Below are 13,258 nucleotides of genomic sequence, written 5' to 3' on the forward strand. Positions count from 1 at the left end.
ATGGAAATGTTTCTGATTCACGCATGCAAATTCATCTTCAGATAGGTATGTAAGATTTCCATACCATACAGTTGACCAGCTAAACATTAAAGCACAATTTGCAGCGGTCGCCTGTTTTCCCAATGTAATCTGAGCGATCTACTGCACGCACATTGCTATAAAGACACTATCTGAAGATGAATTTGCATGCGTAAATCAGAAACATTTCCATTCAATAAATGTGCAAATAAAATATGATGCACAAACTTATTAATGATTCCTACTAGTCTTTCTCGTGATAAATAGTAGGCAAAATCTGATATGTAGCGGGGAAAAAAGAAGAAAGAGTTCATCAGACCCTGGATTCGAGCCGAGTTCATGCTCGAACGTGTCAAAACATGTTCACATGAGTCTTACGAGCGCGCCACTGAGGCTGTTCAGAGTACTGTAACATTTTACAGATATAATAATATTGAATGGAAATGTTACTGATTCACGCATGCAAATTCATCTTCAGATAGTGTCTTTATAGCAATGTGCGTGCGGTAGATCGCTCAGATTACATTGGGAAAACAGGCGACCGCTGCAAATTGTGCTTTAATGTTTAGCTGGTCAACTGTATGGTATGGAAACCTTATATACCTGCTGAACCCGTCTCATACAGCTGCCATTGCAAGGCTCAGACACTTTGTAGAGAGCAATTTAACACAACTGCCTCTAGGAGTCGCCAATGGAAATAAAACAGACACGCACAAAAAATGTGCGTACGCCTGCCAGAAAGCTGCCGTGAAGTTGCGCACATTCCCACGTTCAGTTCATTGTTAGTAAATCCAAACGTGAGCGATTCTGAGCGTGAAACCTGGCGTACGCAAAGTTTTTGTGCGTACGCAGCGTTGATACATGAGGCCCCAGGTCAGAACTCTGGCTGCTGCATTTTGTACTAATTGAAGTCTGTTAATAGAGGATGCTGGGCAGCCAGCAAATAGAGCATTACAGTAATCCAGTCTCGAAGTCATAAAAGCATGGACTAGCTTTTCTGCATCTGAGATGGATAGCATGTTACGTAATTTAGCGATATTTCTCAGATGAAAGAAGGCAGTTTTTGTGACATGGGATATATGGTTTTTAAAAGTTAGATTGCTGTCTAATATGACACCGAAATCTTTTATAGTAGAGCTAAAGCTAACTTTGTATCCCTCTAATTGTAAATTGAGTTGCGAGATCTGCTGTGTGCAAGATTTAGGCCCAATAAGTAATAATTCTGTTTTGTCGGAGTTTAAGAGAAGAAAATTGTTGGTCATCCAGTCTTTGATGTCTTTGATACACTCAGTTAGTTTAGAAAGTTCAGACGTCTCGTCAGGTTTAGTTGAAATATATAATTGAGTATCATCTGCATAGCAGTGAAAGCTGATCCCATGTCTTCTAATAATGTCTCCCAGAGGTAGCATGTAAATTGTAAACAGTAAAGGGCCTAAAACTGATCCTTGAGGCACCCCATACTTTACTGGGCAGATTTGTGAAGGCTGTCCATTAAGATTCACAAACTGGTAGCGGTCAGTTAAGTATGACTTAAACCATTGTAGAGCCTGTCCCTGGACACCTGTAGACTTTAAGCGATTTATGAGGATATTGTGGTCAATGGTATCAAATGCCGCACTAAGATCAAGTAAAACTAATAGCGAGACGCACCCTCGGTCAGCAGCTAAGAGTAAATCGTTGGTTATTTTCACTAAGGCGGTTTCTGTACTGTGGTGAGCCCTGAAACCTGACTGAAACACTTCAAAAATATTGTTCGTCTGCAGAAAAGAGCATAATTGAGTGGAAACAACTTTTTCTAGTATTTTAGACATAAATGGAAGATTTGAAATAGGTCTATAGTTAGCTAAGTTGTTGGTGTCTAGTTGCGGTTTCTTAATAATAGGCTTATTAACAGCTAGCTTGTAAGAGTTTGGAACATGGCCTATAGATAAAGAAGAGTTGATAATGTTAAGAAGAGGTTCTCCTATAGCAGGTAGCAGCTCTTTCAGTAATTTTGTTGGAATTGAGTCCAGCATACACGTAGCTGGTTTAGAGCTATTTATAATTTTTACTAACTCTTCATGTTCTATGATTTTGAAGCAGTGTAGGTTATTATTATGATTTAATGAAATATTTACAGGATTTGGAGTATAAGCCGGTGCAGAAAGTTTGGCATCTCCTATTTTCTGTCTAAAGCCTTCTATTTTATTACTGAAAAAATTCATGAAGTCATCACTACTAATTTGCGGTGGAGTAGTTTGTTCCAAGGATGACCGATTATTTGCTAATTTAGAGATGGTGTTAAATAAAAATCTAGGATTGTTATGATTATTTTCTATCAGTTTGCGCAGGTGCTCGGTCCTGGCAGATTTTAGAGCCCTCCTATAGCTGGACATACTGTCTTTGTACGCAATTCTAAAGACCTCTAAATTAGTTTTTTTCCATTTACGTTCCAGGGCGCGGGTTGCTGTTTTGAGCGCACGAGTATGACTATTATACCATGGTGTAGTTTTAATCTCTCTAGCCTTTTTTAATTTGATGGGTGCCACAGTATTTAGTGTGCTAGTAAAGATGGCATCCATACTGCTGGTTACTACATCAAGATCATTTGAGTTTGCGGGTGCATTACGAAATAGAGAGAGATCAGGTAAGTTATTTATAAATTCATCTTTAGTTGACGGAACAATAGTTCTACTAGGGCGGAGTATTGGAGCGGGTTTGCTGATTTCAGGTAAACATAGCTTATATAGTAAGAGGTAGTGATCTGTAATATCATCACTTTGTGGTATAATGTCTACGTCAATAACCTCGATTCCATAAGACAGAATTAGATCTAATGTATGCTTTAAGCGATGGGTTGGACCCACAACGTTTTGCTTTATCCCAAGTGAGTGTATTAAATCCATAAACGCCAGCCCTAATGTATCATTAGCGTCATCTATGTGGATGTTAAAGTCACCTACAATTAGCATTTTATCAGTTTTGACTAGTAAGTCAGAAATAAAATCAGAAAATTCTTTTAGAAATTTGACATAGGGTCCTGGTGGTCTATATATGGTGATTAAAGCGAGAGATAACATAGGTTTTTGTATAGTATCTGGAAGCTGAACATTAAGCGATAATACTTCAAAGGAGCTAAACATAAGTCCGTTTCTCTGTTTAATATTAAGGAAATCACTAAAGATTGATGCAACTCCACCACCATGACCAGTTTGACGAGCCTCATGTTTATATAAGAATCCTGGAGGAGTTGCTTCATTTAAGCTAATATAGTCATTTTGTTTCAGCCAGGTTTCAGTGAGACAGAGTGCATTAAGATTGTTTTCTGTTATTATTTCATTTATGATAAGTGCTTTAGGTGCAAGTGACCTGATGTTTAGGAGACCAAGTTTTACGAAATTTGTATTTTCACTTTCTACTGGTTTTTCTGGTTTGATTCTTACTAGATTTTTTCTGGAGCACACAGTACGTTTATTTCTTAATCTAATAATACGAGGAACAGACACAGTCTCTATAGGATTCGCCAGATATGCGTTACTGATGTTTAAGTGGGGTGAACAAGAGTCTAGGTGGCTATAATGTGAGTTCTGTGAATTTTTACCTGCTAGTCAGATGGTGCGAAGTAATCTGGAGATGTTGTCCGACAGGAGTTCAGCTCCGGCTCGACTGGGGTGCCGGAGCTGAACTCCTGTCGGACTCACAACAGGCACAATGTATATTTTTACAAGAGACACATTCCAGCGCAGAGGACTCAACCTTCTGGAGAAACCAATGGGGTGATACTATACTGTTTAGTCATGGAACTATAGATCTGCTGGCGTAGTCATATGCTTGAATAACTGTCCTGGTAAAGTAGTTAAAGTGAAAGAAGATAAGGATGGACACTGGATTGCTGCAGTTTTGATGATTGAAGGTACTCCACTGATTCTTCTAAATGTTTACGGATATAATGGTCAATATAAAAACAAAATATTGCTGAATGCATTTCAGAAACTATTAGAGAGTTGAAAACATTTTTCCCAACTGAAAATATGTTGGTGACTTTATTTGTGTCCCTGATGAATGGATGGATAGATTTCCAACAAATATGGTCATTATGAAATGAATGTATTACAAATTTTTGTATTAATACTTCCCTAATAGATGTTTGGAATCATGTTAATCCTGAAAAAAGGCAATATTCATGGATTAGACCCAATGGAAATTGTAAATCAAGAATAGATTTTTGGTTGGTAACCCAAGAAATTTTTTAAATATGTTTTGCAAGCTAAAATCTCTGCAGCTCCTACAACTGATCATTGTGTAATTACTGTCACACTGATCCCAGGCTCTGAAAGAACATGTAGGCAAAAATATTGGAACTTTAATGCAAACTTGTTAAAAGAAGAATATTTTTGTGACATGGTTAAAAAAATCTTATATTCAATTATGACAAATGATGAGATAAAGTGAGAATGTACTCAATTAATTATGGTAAAATATTGTGTAATAAGCAAAAATAATTAGAAAAACAGCTGATAAAAGACATTAATGATTGTTGTAAAAAGGATCTATCATTAGAACCTAATAAAGAGGAAATGATTAGATTACAAACTAAATTAGACGATTTCTACTTAAATAGGGCACAAGGGGCATATATACGATCTAGAGCAAAATGGATGGAAGTTGGTGTAAAAAACAGCTCTTATTTTAGTAGATTAGAAAAAAGTAGACAGAAATGCAATTACCACCTTAAATCCAATTAATAAAATTGTAACTGATCCAAAATAAATAAGTAATGAGATTTTTAAATTTTATCAAAGCCTATATTCATCATCATTTTCCATGAAAGATTCTGAGAATTTCTTCAAAAATTCTATAATTTTATTCCTAAAATTGATGAAGATTTTAAAATGATATGTGACTCTGATTTAAAAATTGAAGAACTTGATGCTGCTATTAAAAAAATGGCTTTAGGTAAATCACCAGGTCAAGATGGACTTGCAACTAACTTTTATCTTTTTTCTGGAATGATATGAGAGAAATGCTCTTTAAAGCACTAATAGAATGTTTAGAAAGTCATACACTACTAACTACAATGAAACAGGCTATAATTGTTTTAATACCTAAACAAAAAAAGACAACTCTCTTATTGATAATTTAAGACCAATTACTTTACTTAACATTGATTACAAAATATTCACTCATGCATTAGCTAGTAGACTTAAAGGTGGTATAGGTAAAATTATTAGTGATACACAATCTGGGTTTCTTCTAAATCGACTAATACATAATAACATTCGCATGGTGTTAGATTTATTAGACTATTCACATTTGATAGAGGATGATGGTATAATACTATTTCTGGATTTTCTAAAAGCTTTTGATAAACTTGAACACCCTTTTGTTTTTCAGTCTCAACAATATTTTGGGTTTGGGACAAAATTTATTAATATTCTTTCAATGTTGACAATATAACAAATAACAAGTGCTGTTTTACTTCAATCGGGTACTACAAAGAGATTTGATATCAGAAGGGAAATACGACAGGGAGATCCAGTCAGCCCCCTTCTTTCTTACTTGCTGCTGAATTATTAGCACTGTATATTAAAAATAACGACAATATTAAGCCATTAAATGTTCTGAGTAGATCCTTGTTAATTACACAACTAGCTGATGATACAACTTGATTTCTGAAGGACTCTAATCAAATACCGATTGCCTTAAAGTCTATATCATTGTTTTCTAATGCTTCAGGGTTACATTTAAATTTGAAAAAATGTGAGATTCTAATTCTTCACAATAATACATAAAATTCATTGTATAATATCCCAATTAAAAGCTAAATAACATACTTGGAAATAACTATTACAAAAAAATTTAGGGACAGGGAAAATAATAATATTCATACTGTTGTACAGAAAAATAAAAAAAAAAACATTAAGTAGCTGGTTACAAAGAAATATTTAATTTTTTGGGAGAATATTATTAACAAAAATGGAAGCAATATCAAGATTAATCTATCCAGCATATTGCTTAGGTGTAACAGAAAGATGTATTAAACAAATTAACAGAGTTCATTATGAGTTTATTTTGGAACAATAAGCAACATTTATTTTGAAAAATGATTTGGTGAAGTTATCAGAGGAAGGGGGGTTGAATGTTATTGATTTTGGCGTTATAAATGGAGTAATGAAGTTAAAATGGTTACAAAGCTTTGTTAAAGATGAACCGTCTTTATGGTTTAGCATCCCTTTTCATATTTTTCAAAGGATGGGAGGAATTTCTTTTTTTCTAAAATGTGATTTTGACTTACTAAAATTGCCATTTAAATTGTCTGGTTTTCATGCAGAAGTGTTACTATATTGGAAGATGTTGTACAAGCACAATTTTACTCCACATAATGTTATCATTTGGAATAACAGGTGTGTTTTTCTACATGACAGGAAATCTTTATTTTTTAAAGACTGGTTTGACAAAGGAATTTGGAATGTAATTCATTTAATGGATGATGATGGTAATATGTTGAGCTATGATCATTTTAAGTTAAAATTCAATTGTAATTGTGCACATAGAGAATTCTCTTTGGTTGTCAAAGCTATTCCTGTAGCTTTGAGAAATTTAGTTAAAGGTATAGTGCAATACTCCTCTGTAATACCTACACTAGTTGATTTGTTTATAAATAATTATTCATTTTGGGATATTAAATGTAACAACAAAGTCTTGAGATCACTACTGACAAAAGAATATTTTCCTCTTCCTGTTAAAAGAAAAGTTTTATCTGAGAGATTTTCTAAAGCGGACACTATTGATATTAGAAAAAGATACCTGTCATTTCCCTTGTTACCTAAAATGAAAGAAGTACATTTCAAAACAATTGATGACATCTATCCATGTAACAAATTTCTTAGAATAAGATTTCATTTAGACAGTAATGTTTGTATTTTTTTGCTTGAAAGATATAGAATCACAGGAACATCTTTTTTTATAGTTGTTCCAGTGTCAAATCCTTTTGGGACAGATTGTATAAGTGGTTGATAACTAAAAATGTAACACCTGCGTTTGACTATCACATTGTGAAATTTGGCATTTTTATGAAAAACAAGGAAGTTGAATTTCTATGTAATAATATGTCGATTGTAGCAAAATTTTATGTACACAAATGTAGATTTGTTAAAGTTTCTTCTTGTTTTAAAGCATTTAAAAATGATTTCAATATGTCATATAAATCTATAAAACAAGTAAAAACAAAAGGTGCCTTAAAGCTCTCTAAGCTTTTGTCAACATATATGGACTGACCCCTCTGAATGTAATGTATTTTCTTTTGTATTATTTAAGGTTTATTTTTATGTTATTATTAATTTGTACTGTTTTGTTTATTATATGCTGCTTGGTTATAATGTTATATATGTTTAACAATGGAAGTTGAAAATGCCTGTTTGTTATTTGAAGTTTAAATAAAAAAATAAATTTAAAAAAAAGTTTGTCTAGACAATAGTAAAATACGAGATTGCTAGAATATAAATGTGTCAATGTGGGATTGGATATAAACAATTTAGCAATATACTGTATATAAACATGTAGCCTATCAAAAAATAGAAGTGAAAGTCACTGATGATATTTTAAGCATGAGGATTAAAATATCAGCCATACTTATTAGGGTCGAGTCAAACCATTCATTTATACATTCATTAAAGAATTTACCCATACAAAATGTCAACCTCAACACTACCAGTGAAACATATACACACGCACGCAGTACAATAAAGAATGAATGAATAAAAAGGGAGCAACATTATTATGTCAATAGAAAAAAAAACATGCATCCAAAATCAAAAGAATGCTGAGTTTATACGAAGGACGAAACCGGCAAAAATAAATAAATAAATGAATAAATGCGCAAATAAATAAAAGACAGAGTAAATAAATGCATAAATTCATGCATAAATAAAAAATGAATAAATGCGCAAGTATATAAAGAAATTGGAGAATACATTTACATTTCTGCAAAAATAAAACAAAATAAAAAAAGAATAACTAAATACGCGCATATATACATAAATAAGCATTGAAATCTATAAATTCCTGTATAAATAAAATAATTAATAAATAAATACGCAAATAAATAAATGAGTAAATAAATCCATGAATGCAGGCATAAAATAAATAAATACGCAAATAAACAAATAAATAAATAAATGTCTGCATAAATAAAAATGGATAAAAACGAAAATATATAAATAAATAAGTAAATAAATTCTGCATAAATAAAACAAAGCATAAATAAATAAAAATATAAAAATTAATGCATAAATAAAACTATAAATAAATAAAACAGCTAATATAACAATAAATGAGTAAATAAATCCACAAATTCCTGCATAAATAAAGCAAATAAATATGCAATTTATTTATTTATTGTTTTATTTATGCAGGAATTTACGAATTTATTTATGAACTTATTTATTTATTTGTTTTTACCTATTTTTGTATAGTTTTTGAAGGTTTCGTCTTCTATGGGTTTTTAGTAAAATAGTAAAAAAGTAAAATAGTGAAAAACAAATGTTTTTCAATGATTTTTATTGTTACAACTGTTTATTTTAATTAATTTCGATTTTTAGTTCGTTGTAAAACTGACGCAGAATTCATTTCATTAAGGCGTAACGCTGGTGTTTTACAAGTTTAGCCTGTTTACCGCGCAGCCGCTTGCATACAGGCTATGAGTATGTGTGATCAGTTATTGATTGATTATAAGGCATATACTTTATGCAAAAACAATATGGCACTTTCAAATGGCCACAGAAACGCTCCACAGAAACGGCCCAGCCTGCGTCACATTTAGAATTGAATGTGAATGTTCGAAACGGTGACATCATAGCTAAGAGAATGCGAATGCAACTCTGACTTTGGCATTCTGCGGTTAAACTAGTTGAGCGATGGGTCAACGTAATTGTCGTTGCAAAAAGGCAAACAATGATTTTGAGCGTGTGCACGTTTACCATCACGATGCACCGCCACAGCTCACCAATTTGGTGGAAGCTCATAAACATCCTGTTGGCGTAGGTGAAGATGCGAGTGAGGGGAAAAATAAAAAGAGAAAGGAGGCCAACCGTAAAAAGAAAAGAAGGTTCAAGTTGTGGCGGTGGTTCTCCTGTCTGAGAGCTGCTGAAAAAAATAGTACACTTCAGGTTGATGGAGAGGCTCAGGACACTGGGGCAACTGCAGCACCACCTGAAGTACAACCTTCCTCCTTCTCAGGTGACGGATCTCTACAGCAGGTCATTCATACTGTAGACCTCAATCTTCAGGAACCTTCAGCCAGTGACCCTGAAGTCTATCCAACAGTAAAGACACATCTTACTGTTCAACCTGATGTCCTCCGTTCTCCAGTTCTGAGCAGCAATACTGCTCAGACTTCATTCAACTGGAACTTTGACATCAGCCAGACTCCATTGCTTAGTCCTGACTATTGTGATGAAGCCGAAAGCTTAGCTCACACCTTATCTGACTGGAGCATTGATTCTGGCCTGGCTCTAGCACGCACCACATCAAGGTGGAGCAATGATTTCACTAAGACTTCAGCACACACCATGTCAGATTGGAGCATTGATAAGATCAAAACTCCAACACGCACCACATCAGATTGGAGTACTGACGCTACCCGGACTCCGGTACACAAAGTGTCAGTCTGGAGTATTGATGTCACCCAGCCTCCATTTCACTCATCCACTTCTGATTGTTGTAACAATGCTACTGAGATTCCAGTCCCCGATGCTTCCGAGGGGAGTGCCAATTTCCCTCAGATTTCACAGCACACAACGTCAGACTGGAGCATCAATGGTGGTCAAACTCCAGTCTGCACACAGGCCTCTGTTTCAAAACAAATAGAGAATAATGGAAAGATGACAAGTCAGGGTAAGTTGACTGTCCCTTAAACACACACACACACACAAACACACACACACACACACACACACACACACACACACACACACACACACACACACACCTGCAATACTATATCAGGCCATTTTAATGTTTCCATTTGTGACCCTGGACCACAAAACCAGTCTTAAGTTATACATTTTTGGCAATAGGTAAAACTAAAGCTTATTTATTCAACATTCAGACCTCATTTTCAAAAAATGTACACTGATTAAGTAAAACATTTTGTCCTGTTTTACACTGGTTGATATTTCATATTACTTAACCTTGGTTTTGTTTTAATAGTCATCAATTCTTGCCACTATCTGATCGATGACATGCTGGGTGAAGGATCCTTTGGAACTGTGTACAAGGGGCGACGTCTACACGATGACTTAAAGGTGCCTTTCATTTTTCTGGATAGGATAAATAGTAACAAATACAATATGTTAGCTGTACAATCATTCTTACATACACTTTGCTTATTTCTTGTTTATTAGGTGGCAGTGAAATTTGTCACAAAGACGGAAGATGTGGAATACATACGTATCGTAAGTGATTTCTCATAAGACAAGCTACTGTTGTCGAAATTTTGTGAAATTATGATTCAATTCATAATCTATAAAAGATATATCTATCTAAACATCATAAAAAATGTATTTCCTGTAGTCGGGTCATTCAGAGCCCTTTCCTCTTGAAGTTGCACTTCTCATCCTCGCCCATGGAGTATCCAGCGTTCCAGAAATAATCCAGCTTCTGGACTGGCAGGACCAGGAGGACCATTATATAATGGTGTTGGAATACCCTTCACCCTGTGAGGACCTATATGCTTTCACAGAAAGCTATGGAGGATCCATAAGTGAAGGTTTAGCGCGTGTTGTTATGCAGCAGGCAACTCAAGCTGCATACATGTGCTGCCGCAATGGTGTTCTACATCGCGATATCAAACTTGAAAATCTACTAATCAACAAGGAGACTCATAAAGTCAAATTAATAGACTTTGGGTGTGGAGACCTTCTCAAGAAATTACCCTACGATACATTTGCCGGTATGTATTAACCCTTAAGCTGTGAAAAACGATATTCTGAATTTATAGCAACAAATGCTAATTGATGCAAAAATCTTTTACCTTTAGGCACCCTTGAGTACTGCCCCCCAGAGTTTGAGGAAACGGGTGAATACAATGGGAAGCCGGCAACAGTCTGGTCCCTTGGCATCCTCTTGTTTGTATTGGTGTGTGAGGACTTTCCCAACCCTCAAGAACTGCACATGATCAATGAGAACAACTTCTCCAAAGCTGGCTTGTCCGATGGTAAGCTCTTTATTTCAAAGACTCTTACATGCAACATCAAAGGAGGTGTGAAGTTCAAGGTAAACAGATGTTTCAACTGTTTTTCACAGAATGCTGTCAGTTGATTAGTTGCTGTCTCCAGCAAAAGCCAGAGCAGCGGATTCAATTAAAAGAGATTCTTCTCCACGAATGGTTCAAGGTATGAAGCCTAAGCAGAGTATTTTGGGAGGGTTAATTCAAACACAAGACTATGGATGTTAGCTTAGAGAATATTAGATTTGGATTCACTTTTGATAAACTAATTGCTGTTTTTATTTTAGGACACCAACCTGGAGAACTGAAGAACAGCCACCCTACATGTTATTGTCTTGAGAGGAACGTTTCAGGCTGTTTGAGGCAGGAAATCTTGAGCAGGAGGTGGCTCCTCTCAAAACAAACAATAAAACATATGCATTAATTGAACTCTTGTGAAGAGTATTATTTGACAAAAACAATTCTAGGAGAGCACATATTTACATAGTACTGTGAATCTTGTTTCTGTCATGTATGATAAGTATGCAATGCATTTCTTGTGTCATGCTATTCTTACAGTTAAAAAGATGACTAGAGGCTGCATATTGACACAATAAACGTGTCAAAAAAGTCACCAACACAAAACAGCTGATGATAAACATCATTTTAAGCTGTAAAATGACATCACATTTCCACTCTGAAAATGAATATTTAAAATAACAGACACTTCCCTGCCACATGTATTTGTTCTTCAGACATCTCACCAAGCAATGAGACGTTTAAATGCTGTCTAATAGACTCTAAACGTCTGGCCAAAAGAAGGCTAAATTTGGGTAGGCAGTGCAAATCTATATGGCTACTTGATGACTTGATTTATAGATAATTATTCATTCATTCGTTTTCCTTCGGCTTAGTCCCTTTATTAATCAGGGGTTGCCACAGCGGAAAGATCTGCTAACTTATCCAGTATATGTTTTACACAGCAGATGTCCTTCCAGTCACAACCAAGTAAACTCCTATACACTCACATTCACACACATACACTATGGCTAATTTAGACTGTGGCTTCTTCAATTCAGTTTCCCCTACCTGTACTGTGGGGGAAACTGGAGCACCCGGAGGAAACCCACATGAACATAGAGAGAACATGCAAACTCCACAAAGAAACGCCAAGTGACCCAGCTTGGTCCCGCTAGGAAGCCAGCGACCACCTTGCTGTGCAGCAACAGTGCTAACCACTGAGCCTCCATGCCACCTTATAAGCAGTTAGATGTTTTTCAAACACACACAAAAACGTTTGTTTTTTTTCCCTTCGCAAGTTGAATAACTGTGCATAGGTCAATTCAAACATAATACATCTAGATATGTTTATATCATGTTTACAGTTTTTGGCCATGAATACTTAAACAATGACAATATGTGGGCTTGAAATTGCAAATTTTAAAAATTTGTTTTAAATTTTTTATTTTCTGTGCAAATACAAAAAAATAAATAAATAAATTTAAAAAAAAAATGTGAAAATGGCAATGCCATGTGAAAGCAAATCCGAGCAGCAAATCCGGATTTCACAATCTCCAGGGCCCGGTTTTTCAAAAGTAATCCACTAGGATTTTGGATAAGGGATTGGATCAAATCTTGAAAATGGGTTTTTCAAAAGAAAAAACGGATTACCTAATCGGATTAGATCACGTAATCTAATCTTGGTTTTGATCCGGATCAAACCTTTACTTTGGGTTTTTCAGACCTTTTTTGTAGGATTTGGATCACTTTGATCCAAAAAACCTGGATTAAACTGATCCCATCAGAAAGTGTGGATTTCATGCCCAAAATGTAATAAAAACTTAAAAATGTTATTAAATAATACTATTTTTGGATCACACAGTATCTTGCGAGATATACTATTTATTCATAAGGTTTTAATTTTATTTGTTCATCCATCAGCCTGTAGTGATTATTGGCTTTAACGTATTCAGCCATTCAGTATAGGCCTACAGCAAAGTAGAAATAGCTTGGCCTCATAAAATAATCCCCCAAACATCTGTCAAAATTGACCAA

General features: G+C 34.9%; 1 protein-coding gene across 1 annotated transcript; it reads left to right on the plus strand.

Moving 5' to 3' along the window:
• The first annotated feature begins 6,276 nt into the window (after window positions 1–6,276).
• LOC147838578 (uncharacterized) lies at window positions 6,277–11,653 on the plus strand. Its single transcript, XM_087304532.1, has 7 exons — window positions 6,277–9,891; window positions 10,207–10,301; window positions 10,401–10,451; window positions 10,570–10,948; window positions 11,036–11,212; window positions 11,302–11,390; window positions 11,512–11,653. The coding sequence occupies exons 1-7, from the start codon at window positions 8,913–8,915 to the stop codon at window positions 11,530–11,532; spliced, it is 1,791 nt and encodes a 596-aa protein (XP_087160658.1). The 5' UTR covers window positions 6,277–8,912; the 3' UTR covers window positions 11,533–11,653.
• Window positions 11,654–13,258: the final 1,605 nt, after the last annotated feature.

Source organism: Danio rerio, chromosome 22 (assembly GCF_052040795.2).
Source record: "Danio rerio strain M-AB ecotype USA chromosome 22, GRCz13ab, whole genome shotgun sequence".
NCBI lineage: Eukaryota > Metazoa > Chordata > Actinopteri > Cypriniformes > Danionidae > Danio > Danio rerio.